Source organism: Propithecus coquereli, unplaced genomic scaffold (assembly GCF_000956105.1).
Source record: "Propithecus coquereli isolate 6110/MARCELLA unplaced genomic scaffold, Pcoq_1.0 Scaffold128, whole genome shotgun sequence".
NCBI lineage: Eukaryota > Metazoa > Chordata > Mammalia > Primates > Indriidae > Propithecus > Propithecus coquereli.
Genome location: NW_012136969.1, coordinates 4,141,779 through 4,161,333, shown reverse-complemented (window position 1 = coordinate 4,161,333; position 19,555 = coordinate 4,141,779). Strand labels below are relative to the sequence as shown.

The window sequence follows — 19,555 nt, the reverse complement described above, 5'->3', positions numbered from 1 at the left end:
AATTTCCAGATGGTGGAATCCCTTTCCATTAGTTTAAGTGGGAAAAATAATAAAGCATCCTACCTCATCCAAAACCCAAAAACTCCAACCAGTTTCCCTAAATATCATTACAACACTCTTAGACACCTATAGGTGTTTAATATCCTAGTGCAGAATATATGGATATTTGACAATCCACCAAGAATTTCTACATAATATAAAGGGTGGCTGAGCAGAGTGAACAAGTGAGAAGAAGGCTGTGAATGTAGTCCCAGCTATTTGGGAGGCTGAGGCAGGAGGATCGCTTGAGCCCAGGAGTTTGAGGTTGCTGTGAGCTAGGCTGACACCCCAGCACTCTAGCCCGGGCAACAGAGCGAGACACTGTCTCAAAAAAAAAAAAAAGAAAGAAACATTAAAAATAAATTAAAATTTTCAAAAGACTGCACAACAGAGCTAATGCAGCAAATTAAATACCAGTTCCAAGCGTAAAAGATGGTTTCCCAAGCTTAGAAGGGACGGGGACTCCCAAGGGAGCCCAAGAAACAAGGAGAGAGGGGGCATCTCCTCAGCAACATGGGCAGCGCCGCGTTGATGAGCCACTAACCAGTTTCCAGGTTACAGAGGCAGATGTCTTCCCCGGGCTCTAGGGAAGTGATGGGAAGTTCTAACAGCCCCTAAGTGCTGCCAAAATCCTCTGGTGTGAGCACTGCTAACTTAGGCTCCTGCAGTGTCTCCCTGGAGTTGGTAAATCATCTCCTCTTCTGTTTCTTTTGTTAAGGGACCTTTCACTCTGTCTTGGTTGATCAGAAAATTCAGGATTCTCTGAACCAACCTCTTCTTCTTCTTCATGATTATTGTTAAATGGTTTGTTTGTTTGTTTGTTTTAGAAACCTCAAATGATTATACCACACAATCTTACCCCACCCTCTCCAGACAGACTAAATCTCTTCCCTGGAAACTCTGTCCTTGGTACCTCTGGAGCCCACACTTCCTGCAAGTATCCATGTCCTCCCCCTCCCTGTCTAAGGGCCATATGCATAGACACAACAATGAGTCTGGCAAATTTTCTTAAGCTACTGCTCTTCTGGGCAAAATAATCAGGAGTCAAAAAAATAAAATAGATGTCATGTCTTCAAAATTAGAAACAGCATTTGCTTCCTTTTCCTGCTTCCAAGTATGTATGAGTCATCAATATTTCAGAAGCACCATCGCCTTTCTTTTCTTTACCTCTCATTAAAATCATTATTCCTCCCCCAGCCCCAGTTCTCTTATTGAAGAAAAAAAATTTTTTTTGAACATTAGGATTTGTGTTTACAAACTTGGAGGAGATCATACAGGGTTTAATGCACTAGATCACTGAAAAACAAAAGGATTGCTCCAAGTTCCTGTAGTCATTTTGCTCTGGGGAAAAGTATTTAATAGGAACTCTTTAGAGTACTTATAACTAAGTTCCTTTTCAGATATATGCCTCATTTAATGCACATTTATTGAGCACCTACTGTACACCAGGCTTGTGGAGACAGGCAAAGAAAGGCACAGCCTCACCTTGTCAGAGAAGTCTTCCTAGAACAGGCTACACCTATTCATTTCAGTGTTCTGCATCAGAAAAAAGTCTACCTCAAAAGAGGTTACGTTCATACTTCAGAGCTAGAGGATCTTAATCCTCTAAACAGTACATCTATCAAGTCAGATTCTTTGGCTACAAGCAGATGAGGTCTCAGGAACTACAGGACTCAGGGATATTAGTGGCAGGCAGAACCTACAGGACTGTCTTTGGGGCACTGACATTGGAAATGACTCAGCCCCAACCACTCTTTTTTTTTTTTTTTTACAATTTTTTTGGTTTGTTTTTGTTTGTTTGTTTATTTGTTTTTGTAGAGACAGGGTCTCACTATGTTGCTCAGGCTGATCTTGAACTCCTGGTCTCAAGTGATCCTCCTGCCTCGGCCTCCCAAAGTGCTGGGATTACGGGTGTGAGCCACTGCACACAGCCTCCAAGCACTTTTGTTGGGCAATGTCTCCACTTCAGATCCAAATTGGCCTACCTTGGGTCACAGACGTGGCCCCATGACCAGGGAGTGGGGAGTCTGTGATTGGTGGACACACCAAGACCACACAAAGTAGGAGGAGGGCAGTTCCCCAAGGAAACGATCCCAAGTAAATAAAATCAGTACATTCTACCACAACCAGCTGGAATTATTGCATTCAATCTCCAATGCATTACTTTGTTAATTTTAAATATATTGTTGTCTCCTTCCAACATCAGATCCCCAGATCAATGAATACTAGTATTATCAGGTCAAGCTGGCAAGTTCTTCAAGCCCTTTGGGCCTCAGTTTTCTCACCTATTGATTGAGAATATCCATCTCTACCCTTCTCCCTCACAGAGCTATCCTAAGAAGCCTCTAAGATATATGAGTGTTTGGGGGGAAAAATGCACAAATTTATATTATACATAAAAGATTCTAGCTTTCATATGCTTTCATTCATTCATGCAAAAAGTATTTATTGAATGCCTAGTATGTGCTAGGCACTGTTCTAGGCAATCAGGGTATTCTCAGAGCAAAGTGGACAAAAGCTCTGGCCTCCTAGAACTTACATTCTACTCAGGGAGGAATGGGCAATAAACAAATACATATTATGTCAGGAGAGAAATAAAGCAGGGCAAGGGAGACTGTGTCTGAGAGAGGAGGAGAATTTTCCTTTTTAACCACAGTGGTTAGGGTAGACTTTGCTGATAGGTGACATCTGAGCAGAGACCTGAAGGAAATTAGGCAAAGAAGAATATTGATTCCTGGCAGAAGAGTTTACAGGCAGAGAACAGAAAATGAAAAGACCCTCTAGCAGCAACTTCTTGATAGATTTAAGGAACAATAAGGAAACCCAGGTGGCTGAGCAGAGTGAACAAGTGAGAAGAAGGCTGTGAAGTTAGGACATGTGGGAATAGATCTGTCAAGGCCTTGTAACCCACTGTAAGGACTCTAATATTTACTCTGCATGAGATGGAAAACAATCGCTGGGCATTCAGCACAGGAATGGGAAGTCACTGGATTCTGGATATGCTTTGAAGGTCGAGTCCACTGTATTTGCAGACACATTAGGCTATGCCATGCTAGAAAAAGAAAGGAGTCAAAGGTTACTAAGCATTTTGCCTGTGCCACAAGGATAGAGATTTGTTGAGATAAGAAAGACCATACAAGGAGCAGGTTTCAGAGGGAACATTAGGAATTTGCTTTTGATGTGTTAAGTTTGAGATGTCTACTGGATACCTGAATAGGGAGTTAGGGAAGAAAAGTCCCCAACTCTTTGGAGCCATTGGCATATAGGTGGTGTTTAAAGCCATGAGTCTGGATGAGAATGTGAGTGTAGCTAAAAAATTGAAGGCATGCCAATGTTTACAGTCAGAAAAATGGGGAAGAACAGCAAAAGAGACTAAAGTAGAACAAAGAGAGGTATCCCCAAAACAAAGTGAAGACATTATGTTAAAGAGGATGGAGTAATCAACAGTGTACAAGCTGCCCATACATGAATAAGGTAAAAATTGACCATTGGGTTGGCAATGTGGAGGTCATTGATGACTTCAACAGGAGCTGTCTGACAGGTGATGGGAGGGAACAAAAGTCTGATTGGACTGGGTCCAAGAGAGAATGGGAAGAGAGAAATTTCAAGCTATGAGTATAAACAACTCTCTTGAGAACGAGGAAAATTGGATGGTTGCTGTATGTTGGGAGATGTGGATTGGGCACGAGGGAGAATTAGCTGCATAGGATTTAATCAGTAACATCTAAGGCAAATGATGAGTGAAATACTTTAACTGCATTTCTTGCAGAAGGCTTGAGAACTAGTCACTTATCTAGCCAGTTGTCAGATGTTTCAAGTGTCCACATCTGAACAAAATGCAAAGCAGGGTTTGGGCAACAACAAAATTGGTAGTCTTGACCTCTGCATATCACTGGAAGCACTGATGATCTGGTCCAAGACCAGATCACTGTTGATTATTCCATCCTCTTTAACATAATGTCTTCACTTTGTTTTGGGGATACCTCTCTTTGTTCTACTTTAGTCTCTTTTGCTGTCCAAGACCACACCTATGATAGTACAGACATCTCCTTTATCTGAATCTAGTCTGTTCCTGGGAATGTGCTGCCTAATAATTTCCAGATAGTGGAATCCCTTTCCATTAATTTAAGTGGGAAAAATAATAAAGCATCCTACCTCATCCAAAACCCAAAAACTCCAACCAGTTTGCCTAAATATCATTATAACACTCTTAGACACCTATGGGTGTTTAATATCCTAGTGCAGAATATATGGATATTTGACAATCCACCAAGAATTTCTACATAATATAAAGCATTTAAAACACCAATTATTTAATGCTTAATTAGTGGGTATTCCTGGATGCAATGTGAAGAGTACAGTATCAGATACAAACTGTTTCCCCTCCACAGTGTAATATATATATACTAAGGTAAATTAACAGTAAAATAAAATCCTAAAGAAACATAAGGAGTATAAATAACATATAGAACAATGAAATTAACAAGATAATTTTTTTGAATGTTACTAATTAAAGAGTTGCCTAAATGAGATGGGGTATGCTAGAGTAAGCTTGTGGAGGACCAAGCGAAGCCATGAATGCCTGAGATTTGTCCCTGGCTAAATCCTGGCGCAGTCTTCTCTCCTTGGCACTTGACTCTCTGGAAGTGTGTGGCTGTGAGCTATCAAATGAAGCTTCAGATAAAGCAGTAGGACGGGAAAAAAACCTCAAAATTTATGTTTGTTTGCATTCTTTTTGCTTTCATTTACACAGCTTTTCACAGTATGAGACTGGGTTTGTGACTGCATTTCTGAATGTGCTTCCACTCACATCCCTTGCAACTGCAATCATCATTTCGTCTGCATTGCCTAAACTTATTTTGAAAATTTGACATTAAATGTTCATTACTCCTTCCCTTGTTCTTCCTCTGACCAATGATAAGTGTCAAGCTGAGCAAGTTTCACTGGATTAGAAAAAAAGTTTCACTTGATAATGTGGGAAGATGCTCATGTCTAGTGCATAACACATTTAAACAACGATCCTAGAGAAAGAACAGCTGAATTGCAACTGCAGCCGTACATCTTATCACTCGGACTCAGACACAATTTCACTGGTGCTCACAGGCAGATTATAGTGGATTTTCAATTCCAGTGGTGACTTTTGAACAGAAATTTTTGGTAGTTATTATAGTGAATAGAATATAGTGAGAATTCAGACAGCAAAGATACCTGTAAGTAATATTTGCTCGAGAAGAAGTGCAGGCTTTGACATTAAATCATCCTGGATCCGCAGCCTAGCTCCCCACTTATTAGTTTCTAGGATCTTGGGTAAGAAAATTAATCTCTTTGAACCCCTGTTTCTCAAGTGTGAAATGGGGATAATTATACTTAACTTACAGGGTTATTGTAAGATCATAACATGAATATATGGTGTCTGGCACACATTAAGTGCCCAATTAAAAAACACAATAACTACTTCTACCAGTCTATTAACATATGGGTGTAAACAACAGAAATTTAAAGAAAGAAATGTATAATAGAAACTGAATATGGCCTATTTCTTATTGAGGTAATTAGAGGAAATGAGACTAATTATTGTTATACACAGGAAACAGAGAAGCCATGTTCTTAAAGGCAAGATGACTCACTGTAAGTTACATTTTTCCTATCTTGGCAGTATCTCATAAGAAAGTGGTGCCTGTATGCTTAGTTTTACTGAATGTTTGATGGTGTTAAAGTTCAAAATGAATTTTCCCAGTTTGTTCTTAATCCATAGCAATAACTCTTTGAAACCTTCTATAATAGCCATATCCTGTACACATTGCAATAGGTCCAGACCAAGGACTATTTTCAAACACATTTGTATGTACTTTCTGGAGGTTAGGGTTTATACGACTGGTCACTGCTTGTACAGAGATGTCCCAGGAAAAGCCCCAGAACCTCTGCAGCCCTGAGGGCCCAATGAACCTCCCCATCGAGCCCTTTCCTAGACGGGCTTTCTCTGTTCCCTAGGGCTGGGCTTCAGCCAGCATTCCCGGGTCATCTGTCCAGTTTTCTTGCCTTGTGTCTCAGTGTCCTAGAGCTGGTGCGTGCTCTGAGCCCCTCCTCAGCTCTAGTCTGTTCTTCTCCAGGGATCCTAACACCGGTTTTGAGCCATAGCCACTGCCTGAAATACTGTCATGGAGGAGAAGAGACTCCATGACCCAGGCTCCATCAAAGCCTAAATCTCTGAGCTTTGCCTCCGAGTCCTGAGCCCCAGATAGGCTTCCCTATGTCTCCCATGCCTGAACCATTCTCCAGGATTGGGGTGGGTAGAGGTGGGGAGAATGAAAGTAGGAAAATCCCTTAAAGAGGATGGGAGGATCCACTCACATCAGATAAATGAGGCAGTGAAAAGTGTGGGCTCTCAAGATAGATTGCATGAGTTTGAATCACAGCTCCAACCCTTACTAGCTATGTGACCTTGGACAAGTTACTGAACTTCTTTGTTGCTAAGTTTCTACATCCACCCATAAAATGGAGATCATAACAGTATTTACCACATGGGTCGTTATGAGGATTGGGCAAGTCGCTACATTGATAAAGTGCTAAGAACTGTGCCTTACACATATTAAGTGCTAAATAATCATCAACGATAATGATGACCAAAAGCCTCCAGCAAAGGGGTGACACCTACACTTCTTAGAATAGCATCCAAGGACTTGCTTTAGTGTGGCCCTGTTTCTCCCAACTAAATATTTTAGTCCATTTGTTCTGCTATAACAAAATACCTGAGATTGGATAATTTATAAAGAACAGAAATTTATTTCTCAGTTCTGTAGGCTGAAATTCAAGATCAAGGTGCCAGCAGGTTTGATGTCTTGCTGCGGACCCAGTCTCTGCTTCCAAGTTGGTCCTCGTTGCTATTTCCTCACATGGTGGAAGGGTGGAAGGGAAACATAAGGAACTAGCTAGTTCCCGAGAGCCCTTTCATAAGGGCTTTGCTGCCTTCCTGAGGGTGAAGGCCCAATCTCTTAACATCACCACCTTTAGGTTTAAGTCCCCACATACAAATTTTGGAAGAACACATACATTCAAACCACAGCACTACGCATGCCTCGTGCACCCTCCCCTAAACTACAGCAGTCTATTTCTCAATCTCGTACCCACCTACACCACTGTCTGGGAAAGTCGTGTCTTTTCTCAACCGTTTATGCTACCCTCAGCTTAGTGTGTTCACTTTCTCCACCTTACCTCCCCATTCTGCCTCTTACTCAAATCTTATCTCATCAGCCAGCTTATCCACAAAACCCAAGAAACATAGATCAAGTGTATCATGGTGCCATACATGTTTGCTTTCTCCCTAGACTAAAGCTGCTTACAGGGAAATAGAACTTCCTTCTATCTCCATCCCACAGTACACAGAAGAGATGCGTATGCCTGGCACATAGTAGACTCTCAATACATTATTTTCCTTCTGCAGCAATGACTCTTGCCATTGATGTCAGCGACTGAATAATACCTATTGCAAAGTACATGTGAAGTTTTCTTAGATAGCATATTGTTGAAGTCAAATAAAATATAGAGACAAATCTCTAAATTTAAAACACTATTTGGGAAGCAAGAATTGCAATTCAGGGTATACACACAGACTAGATATAGTCTTCGGCATGTCTGAAAAATAAAGAAAAGTTGGTGGTTTTATAAAAAGAAGAAATGCTACATATTGTTTTGAAAGAAAGTTCATTGGCATTAGGGGAGTTGGCAAGCCCCGATGGATAAATGACGGCGGTGGGCACAACTCATCTTAGAGTCACAGCAGATTGTTTAGTAGCCGTTAGATAAAACTGGTTTCAGGTTATAAAAGGAAGTTTAAGCAGCTGGGCTTGTGGAAAATTTAACTCTTGGAGCGGGTGCTATGTGCCGAGAGTGTTTTTGTCCCCTGGCCACCTGAGTCTGATTTAGTTGGGTATGGATAAGAATGACCCAATTTGTATAATTAACTTCTACAATATGTAAATCTCTTAGCAAAGTGCCGGCCACATATAGTTGTTGTAACTGTTGCTGTGACTGCTGCTGTTTTGTTGTATAGCAGAAAGAGCCCAGGATTTGAAGCTGAACAGAGATGGACTTATAGACCCTCTCTGTCATGTAGAAGATGGGGATTATAATACCTATCTCAATGCAAAACATCTGGCAAAAAGTAAGCAACCAATAAATATTAGGTTCCTTCTCTTTCTCCTCTATGGCTGCCTGATTTGTGGCCTGGCTTGATCTACTTACACCTCTCTGGTCTCAGTTTCCTTATTTGTACAATGAGGGCATTGAACTAGATGATCTCCATGTTCCATGGTAGAGTCAAACTCCATAATTACTGGATTCATCATCTTTTCCCCTTAAATCTACTCACTCTCTGTCCCTGAGGAAGATTCTTCCCTGGATAGAATGTTTTAGTATATTAAATTATTTCAATTCCCTAATTCTATCTCTCTCTAAGAGACTGGAGGGTGGTGCAGGCCCAGGACCCTGGCACGACTCCAGGGACCGTTCCCACAGTGGGATCAGCATGTGAACAGCACCCCAGGCCTGTGCGCCTCAGCAGCCCTCAGTCCAGCACTGGAATTCCTTTCACAGCGCAGTATAGTGAAGTTCACAGAACATACTGGGAGGAACAGTCTCCAGCTTTCCTTAGGTCCAGAAAAAAGGAATCTGAGTCTAAAAAAGAAAAAGAGTGAACAAGCATTGGGCCAGGTGGTTCATCGCATTCGTGGCATTTTCTTTCCTGTTCTATCACAGACTTTGCAAATGGGCATCAAACACTTCTCTGGACTCTTCGTGCTGCTGTGCATCGGATTTGGTCTATCCATCTTGACAACCATTGGTGAGCACATGGTGTACAGGCTGCTGCTACCACGAATCAAAAACAAATCCAGGCTGCAATACTGGCTCCACACCAGTCAGGTGAGTGGCACTGGTGTCTTTTTCCAATATTCTTAAACTGTAGAATTCCCAGTGATGGGAGGATCCAGAACCCTGTGTCAGACTGACAGATGATAAATTACCACGATCACAAGGGTGGTATAGGCACTCTGAATGTATTAATAGAAGATGGGGTTCTCTCTAGCCCATTAATTCACTTTCCCCTTAAATTAAGCTATCCCCTTCCTTTCTCATAACCCTCCATCGTCACCCATAATAGAAGCAATAGGACTGTTTTTAACCAGGCTTCACTTAACAGTGACAATCTGAAAAAAAAAATGTGAAAGATTTGTTTCCTATATTCTTTTCTTGCCAAAATTGAAACCCACAAAATGAGTTTGAAGTCTCGATTCCCCTTTAAGTGACCCCACTTGCCTCTGTTCTCTCTGCTTTTTTCCTGGTCTGAGGTTTGAGGCCCACTGGCGCCCAGGTCAAGCCTCACAGGGCCGCAGTTCTTTCGTGAAATCCAGACACCAACACACGATTTACAGGGAGAACTGAAACTGTTAAGTGGACTGACAATTCGAGCACACTCATTTGTACATCTCTCCCTGAAGGAAATTGACATGGAGAGCCAAAATACAGTCAGAAGGCTTCTTAATGACAAACTCTAACAAATGGGGCAGTTTCACCTGACCGCAGGGATGAGCCACTCTGGCCTCCCCAGTGCTGGGCTCCCTCCTGCCTCCCAGTGCACCCAGTTCTGCCCCACTCATGTATTCTCATGCTGACCCCTCACTTTGTTAACACAATACTGTTTTTTCTAGATAGGTCTTCCCTATTATATGCTAATAGGATTAGTGTAGTTCTGAAGTCCTTCTTCCCTTCTTTGTTTTGGTTGCCACGAAGTTCAGACTTACGTTTTTGATTTATCTTTAGCAATTGTACAAGACCTTTTCTACACGTTAGTTATGACTGAGCCACCTTATATCACACACCGTTTACAATCCAGGGCATTTCTAAGCTTTCTATCAGATCACTTTCTTTTTTTCTCCAGGAAGAATAATAACCTATAATTAGAATTTTTGTGCTCTTGAGATTTGGGACTAAATGTTGATCTGTCTTTAGGCATTCCTGGAAATTTGTTTAAAGAGGTCAAAGTTTGTAGTGACTACATACATCATTAAGTCTCAATTAGTGTTTTGTCCCCTGACCTGTGTGTTTCTAATGATTTCTACCTGTGAATCTGTTCTCTCCATCAGAGATTACATAGAGCACTAAACACATCATTTGTAGAGGAAAAGCAGCAGCGTTTCAAGACCAAACGTTTGGAAAAGAGGTAAGTAGAGGCCAATGCCAGCTGTCTTTACGTTTGCTAAAATAAAAGTTTAGAGACACAACTGTATAATTATTCAGATCAAATCAGGACAAACTGTTGATAAATAAAATAAGTATAAATACATGTGGTTTCAGATAAATAAAAGAGATAAACAATATATATGGACATTGACATGCAGTACAGGCAATAATACACTATCATGGATAGGGTGTAGACGTGGACTCTAGAGTCAACCATCTGGATCCAAATCCTGTCTCAACACTTACGATATGTGTTACTTTGATGACTTATTTATTTAAACTCCCTGTGCCTCAGGTTCCTCATTTGTGAAACTGAGATAAAAACAGTACCTACTTCCTAGAGCTGGTGTAAAGATTAAATGAGATAATACATGTAAAGCCCTGAAAACAAAGCAAATGCCTAATAAATATTAGCTATTATTATATACAAAAGACTTAATTCATGAACAGTGCAAGCAATTAATTTCATGTGATATCTTTTTGGCATGTTTACACTCCCCACCCCTTTCCAGCACTCCTAGGAATATATTAATAGTATTTGAAATATGCAACAGACATGTCCTGCCTAATCCATTTCGTGGCATTCTTCTACAAATTCCTTAGGAGAGAGCATCTCATTAACAGGAATTAACAAGCCTTAAATGCATCAATGATATTTGAACATTGAAACGCTGCACCTTCACCACAGCCAGCCTGTGGATGACTGGTGCCTTATTCACGGTGACTAAAGACGTCAGAAGCTTTTAGGTCTCGTTCCTGGCTGGCCTCTGTTGCCTGCTGCCTAAGGCAGCCCTCTTGGTTGTTTTACGCTCTCAGAGGCCTCAGACAAGGGCATCAGCTCCAAGCAACTCTTGTCATCTATGGCATATCTTCAGCTCAAAGCTTGGCTTTCTGGATAGTTTTGAAAGCTGACACCTCTCTCATCATAACAAAAGAAAAAGGGATGGAAAATATGACTTCTTTTCATTGTTTTTTAATCTCTTCTGGGACTGCTGCAGTCCTCTTCCCTCTAGTTTTTGCATCTAGTCTGTCAGAATCATTTCCATTATTTCTTATAGGCTCTCTTTCCAGTCAATGAGCACTCCCCAAACCCCTCTCAGTCTGTGGCTTTCCTGTATCATATCGCAAGTCTGCTCGTGACAAGCTGTGGACTAATCAGGTCACAGCTGTTCCAAGTCATGTTACATATATTTTTTTCTATAATTATTTCTAACATAAATTTCTAACCAGAAGAACACAAGAAGACAGCAGCAAAGCTATCATCTTACAATGGCAAAACATTCGTGTTCCAGCTATAGAAACAGGGAGCCCAGTGATCCCATCTCCAGCTGTGATGTGATTCGTAACCACATTTTCTCACTTAAATCAAGAACCTAATTGCCTTTTCACTCAACTTACCCACTTTTCTTGGCATATTTCCTTCCTGAACCCCCTATTTTGAGAAGGAGCTAAGGCAGAACTCATTCTTTTGCTTTATCTTGGGCCCACATTTCCTGTGCCCACCTCTCTACAGCCCAACATTTACAACCGTTTAAACACAATGAGTGTTTGGGGTCCCAGAGCCTTCAGGTCTCTTTTGAATAGTCCAGTGGAGCATTGAACCTCTATGTCATATAACTGCTTCATGGAAGCCTATTTTGCTCATTTATAATGTTAAAAAACAGTTCATTCACTGGTCACATTACACTCTAGGAAGGCTTGATACAAAACACAACCTAAATGTTATTGAGGCCAAGAGTGTAACCCTCTCATTCTTTGCAATTAGACACTAAATCTTATATTCAGCATATGTCACCTGACACTCATAGGTAGCCCAGAGCCACACAACAATTAGCAGAGCACTGGTGGTGCACACAACTAGAGTTTGCCATGGAGTCCAGCTTTTGTTTATTCTTCTATATTACCAGATATATAAAGCTCTGGAGATAACCAGATCGGCTGTCTCTACTTACCTGATCACTGTGGTTGCCTGAACAGTCCAAGAAAATGTGCAGATGCTCAACTCCCAGGATTTCCCTGCTACGAATCATTCTATGATACTAGAGAGTTAGGTCTACTGGCCTGAGAACACCCTCTCCCTCTCATTCTTGCAAATGCTCTACTTGACATCTCTCCCCCATGCTCCATATTTATTGAATGAATAAAATAGATAAATGAATGAATGAATTGCTAACATAAGAGTTTGAGGAAATGTTTGGGAAAATTGTGGGTCATTGTATAGAAGCAGATGTTGTTCCTTCCTTCCTTAATGCAGAGAAAAAAAATGCATATTGCAAGAGACTATATATAGTGCTTGGTTCATTCAACATGTGATTTCATGGACGTTTTGGTCTATCCTTCACCTCATTGGCTTCCCAATAGAGCCCCCTTTTCTCTTTCCTTTCACTCCAAGACACACAAAAATTGCAAACCATATAACAAACACCACAAACAAGATTGCTTTGAAATTATTCAAACTCAGTAAGAAAAGATTTGAAGGGAAAATTAAGGGGAACTGTAAAGCTCGAAGGAAAATTATAACTGTATCCTTTCTCTGATTTAAGTCTAAAGCCTTCTAATTCCTTATAGAATTTTACCCAGCCCAGGAAACATGAAAACTGAGCTCTGGTGCCCTCTGCTCACTTACATAAGACTTAAACTATGACAAAATGTTAAAGAACTACAGGGCGGTTTGGAGTGTGTTTGTGTGTTTTAATGGCTTGGGGTATGTATCAGTTGTTCTTTGCCATGTGAGAAATCATCCCAGTACTTAATGTTTTAAACAACAGTGAGGTGCTTACTAATCTATGGTTCAGCTGTGCAGTCTGCTGATCTGAGCCAGGCTTCGCTGATTTGGGCTGGGTTTGCTCTTATGTCTGTAGCCAGCTTGGAGGGAAAGGGAAAAGCAGCTAAGGGCTGTCTGGCTTGTGATGGCCTCAGCTGGGTCAACTGGGAAGCCCAGGCACTCTCTCCACATGGTCTCTTTCACCATCCAGCAGGCCAGTCTGGACTTGTTCACATTGCAGCAGCAGAGTTCTGAGACAGAGTGGAAGTGCGCAAAGCTTCATAAAAGCTTAGGCTTAGAAATGCCTCCCTGCTACTTCTGCCACTTTCTATCGGCCAAAACAAGTTATGAGACCAGCCCTAATTCAAGGGGAAAAGGAACCCTATAGGGATGAGCTGTGAAGTCATATTACACAAGGGCATGGATGAAAGGAGGAATGGAGGTTTATGACCACTTTCACATCAAGACTTTATTATCCTTCTCTTTCCCCTTTGCCCTCCAGTTCCTCCCCTTCTCCTCCCGGCAAGTAAGAGCCCAGGAATAAAGTCGATTCAGTTATGTGCATGGGAACAAAAACACAAGGACTTAATAGGGTGTTTCTATTTTGCTTTGTCCTATGGTAGATTGCAAAAATGGTCATAATCCTCCTCCTCCTCCTCTGTCTAAGGTAGAAGAAATCAGAAGCTGTGCTGCTTGGGGCTTTAATCTGTTCTTGTAGGGAGGAACTCCTCATTGCACCTAAGTGTCAAAGTGCATTTCAGAAACCGGTTCACCTCCTCCCATGACTCTCTATCAGCAACTCTCTTGCTGTCCAGTGCCATCTCTCCACAATGGTGGTAGGTGGTAAGACGCAAGCCTAAAATGCGATTGCAAATCAGGTTCTATTTGATTTTCATCATACTAACAGGAACCTGAGAGCTTCTTCTTTTTTTTTTAAGCATCAGAACTGACCTGTCATTCTCAATCCACATAAAGCCATCCCTACAGTGAGAAACACTTTGCAGAAACTTGTGGCTTATATGCTTTTATTCTCCCTAAAATCAAGTAGTAAACATTGGAGTGGTCCTGTGGGACTGAGGATGGACAGTATTATAAGATCTATCAACAGGCTGATGCTTAGAGTCCAACATCTAAATAACAGATTTTCACTTTTACTAAGGTACCATCTTTATAGCCCACAGAATGTTTCAAGGTAGTGCTGGTCTCCGAGCTTGACCCACAGGAAGGGAATACAAAGGCACAGAAGAATGTGCCACACCCCATGCCATCGGCCTTCCAGGTGATTCTCCATTCCAGTTTCAGAGCAGCATAAGACTTGATAAGACCTTGAACTTCAGTTGAAAAGTTCATGGCTCCTTTTGTCCCCATGACACTCTAGCAGGCAGTCTGTGCATGGCTTTTTTACTTCATCCCCAAATGCATATTATTCACAAAGGAAATGGCTAACAGATGGAGAACAGCACTTTGAGAGCTGCAGAATGGATAGTAAATCTAAAATGTCTCTGTTTCCTAGGTCCAATATGGGACCCCGTCAGCTCACCGTGTGGAATACTTCCAATCTGAGTCATGACAATCGGCGAAAATACATCTTTAGTGACGAGGAAGGACAAAACCAGCTGGGCATGCGGACCCACCAGGACATCCCTCTCCCTCCAAGGAGAAGAGAGCTCCCTGCCTTGCTGACCACCAATGGGAAAGCGGACTCCCTAAATGTATCCCGGAACTCAGTGATGCAGGAGCTCTCAGAGCTCGAGAAGCAGATTCAGGTGATCCGTCAGGAGCTACAGCTGGCTGTGAGCAGGAAAACGGAGCTGGAAGAGTATCAAAGGACAAATCGGACGTGTGAGTCCTAGGTGATCACACTGCTCCCCTTTCTCAGTTCCTGGCATTCCTCTGAGCCCTTGAGACACTTTGTAATGCTCTTTTGTAACTACTGACACAGGTGTGGGGAAGCTGAGGGCTAGGTCTTCTTAGAGGTCAAGCCTGCTCTCCCTAGCCTCACTTGCGGCAGCAGCTCTCCCAAACTCTCTCCCTAGGTCTCCAGGATAGGAGTCTTTTTCACAGCAAGAATCTTAAATTAATCAGGAGTAAGCTCCATGTAAGGGATCTGTGAATAATCAGACAACCCCAGCTCCTGTCAACCTTTTCACTAGGTGCCACAGTAATATTTCTGGTTTTTAGCCCTTTCTCTGCACTATCAACAAGAGATAAAAGTGTTACTCATACCTGTGTCTTACTGGTTTCTTGGTTTTAATCTTAATACAGAACAGGATTATCCAGGGTTGTAGGTTTTGATACAACTCCCCAATCTAGATTTGTTCCTACATTCTGAATGGGGAGCAGAGTAAGAGCAGAGTACCCTCCTCTTGGGAGGGATACTGAACTCATCAGTATCACGGCAGGCCAAGGATTGATTGGATCAGGCAAGAGCCATGTTTTTGAGGTTCTCTGACTCCATCTTAACATTTAGGAGGAACATGCTTACATGCCACTAGGAAAGGGGACAGAGATATGGTAAGTGAGGACAGAAGATGGGCAGAAGAGGTGTTAAAAATGCACAGCATGCTTTTAGAACAAAAGCTCCGGGCCAAGATGGCCATCTGGCTAAGGAATGAATAAGACTATACTTCTAATCTAAGCATCTCCACTATAATGTGTGCCTTTTATAAAGGAAGAGAGAGAGAAAAAAGCAAAGAAGGTCGTGGCCTTAAGATGGACCTGGAATATGCCTGCTTGTTGCCTATACCATGATACATGGGCTGGCACTGCGGGTCAAGTGAAACGTTCAGCACACCATATGCTAGGCCATTTTCAGATCCACAGTCACCTATCTCTTGGCATAGAAATCCCAAAGGTGAACATCCAGCCTGTGTACATCACAAGCTTCAACCTTCAGGAAGGTTGAACATATGCCCTATGTTTTGCATATCTGTATAGATAATCACTAAGTCAATTTCCCATCCTCACACTCACTCATCTCTGAGGAGCTATGAACAGGTTTGGGTCCATCTAATTATCCTCCAGGCCCCATATAATTCCCCCAAAGACTAATAACTCAGCCATCTCTCTGCCTAGACAACCCTTTCCCAGAATACAACTGCTTAGGCATGCAGAAAGGGAAAGGAATATGGGAATTCTAGAACTTCAGTTCCCAAATGTTAGTGTAGGTAAGAATCATCTAGGGCAGCGGTCCCCAACCTTTTTGGCACCAGGGACTAGTTTCATGTAACACAATTTTTCCACGGTCTGGGGTGGGGGGAGAGCTCAGGCAGTGATATGCAGCCCGTTTCCTAACATGCCACAGACCAGTCCTGGGCTACGGCCCAGGCGTTAGGGACCACAGATCTAGGGAACTCATCAGAATGCTGCTTGCCAGAACCCTTCCCCATAGATTGTCAGGTGGGAGTCTGGCAATAGGCTCAGAAACCTACTGCCAACCAACATCCCAGGTGACTAACACAGGTGATTCAAAAATTGCCTTTCCAGAAACACTGCTCTGGAAGTTTGGGAGAATCGTGAAGAGGGAGACTTTTTGAGAGTTTTTTTGTTGTTGTTTTTCAACTTCAGCACAAATCTGATTCTCCTTCCACATCCCCACTCCCACCACTCCGGTGCCATTTAGGACAAGATTTGTTTATCAATTACTTGCTTTATCTACTTAATAGTCAATTTGAATACCCACAATGAGTCCACTCCCAGTGCCAAGCACTGTGATCTTTAACAGCTGCAGGTAATTGGAACGGTGTCTCAATCACAAAATTTCTCCCCTTACTTTTGGATAAAACATCTGTATTTCCACCAAGAGCTACCTACTCCCCCAGGGAAAGATAACACCTTAAGCTGTAATTAGATAAAACCTTAGCAATTAGTTAATTGGCTGAAAAAAACCCTGGAGTGAAGATAGGCTCAGAGATACTGATAAGGGACACATGGGAGGGCTCTAAAGTTAGACTTCATCAACCCCACAGATCAAACAGTTCAATGATGAGGTAACAGGTGAGCCCTGAAAACAGAAAAGGACAATTCTGCCTTGAAATGCCCTATACCCCTACATTCTCACCCCAGTCCCAGAAGTAGGTATGCAGCTGCCTTTGGAAGAGTATGCCCCTTAGCCATCCCCACCCATGTGCAACAGACAAGGATGCCGTAGATTCTGCCACTGTAGTCTGCACACCCCTGAACGTCTGCACAGCCCAGAAGTCTGATGTACAGGTGTACCTCAATTCACATGACAGCCATGCTCCTAATGTACATGGACATTTTTATAACTCATATTCTGACTGTATTTGAGAAGCTGGCTATTTAAGGGAACCCAGAGGTGAATTCTTTTGTAAAGTAAAGAACCCTTTTGTAATGCAATTAATTATCCCTTAATGTATCTGTTTTGTAAGTTTGGGTTTTTGTATATCGGGTTTACCTTAAGCTTCTCTACTGAGGCATTCTGAGCAGTGGCAATCACATGCCAGACCGAGCTGCCTATCCACAGAGTAAATGACCAGTGCATGCTCCTCAAGTATTTTCTGAGGAACTACCTGGCCAAAATGGCAGCCAGGATGCAGCAAGCAGCAGCAGGGGCTGAAAGCAGGCTTACTGCCATCAACATTGCTTGAAATGCCTCCATGTTCTGAATAAAGAAAAAACATAATTGCTTGTGGTGAAATGAAGCAATCTTCGTGTTAAGTAGCAATGGTTATTTTTATCGGTAGTAACTGAACAGTGTTTTGCAATTTGTGAAACAGTGTGTTGTGTTTTGTAAAAAGATGTCACGAAATGGTGGGTCCTTGAAAACCTCCTTTCTGTTCTGCTCCACCTCTGTTCTTTCAACTCCCCTCAGGCTCAAAAAAAAAAAAAGATCAGAAGCCTTCAGGTGGAGGGTGGTATTTTGGTAAAGGAAAGAGAGAAGGGATGCTACCTTGCCTCCTCTCCTGGGCTCTCATTTCATGAGATCAGAAGGCCCCTTTCTCTTCCAAGCTCTGGTGCTGGGAAACATGGAATATGACAAGCTGTGTCACACACCCTAACCCTGTTTTCCAAGAGGGAATTCCTGGCACAAGCAGCACACAGTAAAGCATGACTGGGTGAGTTGGAACACATATAGCTACTTGGTTCATGTATATAATAGTAAGAGCCCCAGTATGTGTATGCCTCAAGGTAGAGGAGAAAAGGGATTCCCCCAACAATTGAAAACAAGTTGGAAGAATGACCAGGACAGCCAAGTGAGGCAGTCACAGGGACATAAGCAGTTGAGGTCTTTAATGTGCCTGGAGATAACTCTCCATTATTCATGAATCTTGCTATTGCACAAGCCCTATACAGGAGCCACTGCTTCCCTGCCAGCCAGAGAAGTGGTAAGTGGAGCAAGTGCCAAGCAGAACAGACTGTATCATCTGGGTTATAGACTTCTCAGTGTTAGTGCTGAGTCTATTAGAGCCTTGGAGCAAGTGAAGCATTTCCTTGGTGTGGATAAAGAATACAGGGGAAAGAAACTACTTTAGAGCCTCTTTTCCTCCCAGCTCATATTTTTGATAGGCAAACCAGAAAATCCAACCAGTCTTCAGAAATTGCTTTCTAGTCATTAATACCACTTCACTATCTGCACTGTTTAGTTATTCCTTTCTTACCCACCTAAATCATTCATCTAATCCAGGATTCCCTCACTCTTTTTTTTTTTTAGGTTACTTATCATTTTATGAAAATAATGTACTTATAAGTATTTTCTTAAGGTTTGTGAAGAGTATTTGCATTGTGTCTTCATTTTAATGTGTTTGCAATCGCTCCGCTCCGGGAAGAACGGAAATGCTGTCTTGTGAGCATGAAGTGAACAGGCTGTTTTGCTCCAGCCACTTTTCTTGTACAATCACATGGATGGACTAGATGTCCTCAGGTCTTTTCCATCTTTAGTTTCTATGACTGTGGAATAAATGTTCAGATAGAAACTTTACTTCGGATGTACTGCTGGCATTGTCTTTGGGGATTCAAATGTTGACATGATACCAGCTCCTTCCTAACAGGAGACCCATTAATACTATGGCTTATGTTTGTTTCCTTGGTATAGTCCAAAGAAGTAATACAAGATATGCTGAGAAACCTCAGAGCCTATGCATCATGAAGTGGAACTGAAATGGCTTCATCTGAGAAAGAAATTATAGAAAAAAAACACAATATTCAGAGATCTCTAAAAATTCTGCCCTGATCACGCTTCATTTAGTAATTCAAAAAACATTTGCTAAACAGCTTCCATTTATGTGCCAAGTGCTAGAGACACAACAGTGAACAAGATAGGTACGGTCTCTAACTTCAGAGACCTTCTCACAATCTGACCTTTTCATAACCTATAAAGAGGCAATACTATAATAGCTAACATTTATTGGGCACTTATTACAAATCATGATCTCATTTCATCTTAACACCATGTGATAGGTACCAGCAATGTACTCTAGAGTAGATAAATAAGATCTCCAGATAACAGATGAAAAAACTGAGGGTCAGAGAAATTATATAACTTGCTCAAAGTCA

General features: G+C 41.9%; 1 protein-coding gene across 2 annotated transcripts in view; it reads left to right on the top strand.

The window, feature by feature from the left end:
* GRIN3A (glutamate receptor, ionotropic, N-methyl-D-aspartate 3A) overlaps positions 1 to 15,262 on the top strand; it is a 179,926-nt gene extending 164,664 nt beyond the window's left edge. Inside the window, exons 7-9 of one of the 2 annotated variants that reach the window (XR_001137207.1) lie at positions 8,794 to 8,958; positions 10,179 to 11,108; positions 11,189 to 12,317. Coding sequence is in view for 1 of the 2 variants with exons in the window: in XM_012638287.1 (XP_012493741.1) it covers positions 8,794 to 8,958; positions 10,179 to 10,255; positions 14,553 to 14,892 (582 nt within the window). In the remaining variant the exon portion in view is untranslated. Of the gene's footprint in view, positions 1 to 8,793; positions 8,959 to 10,178; positions 11,109 to 11,188; positions 12,318 to 14,552 lie in introns of those variants that run through there. The other variant, XM_012638287.1, reaches the window with a different exon arrangement.
* The last annotated feature ends 4,293 nt before the right edge of the window (positions 15,263 to 19,555 follow it).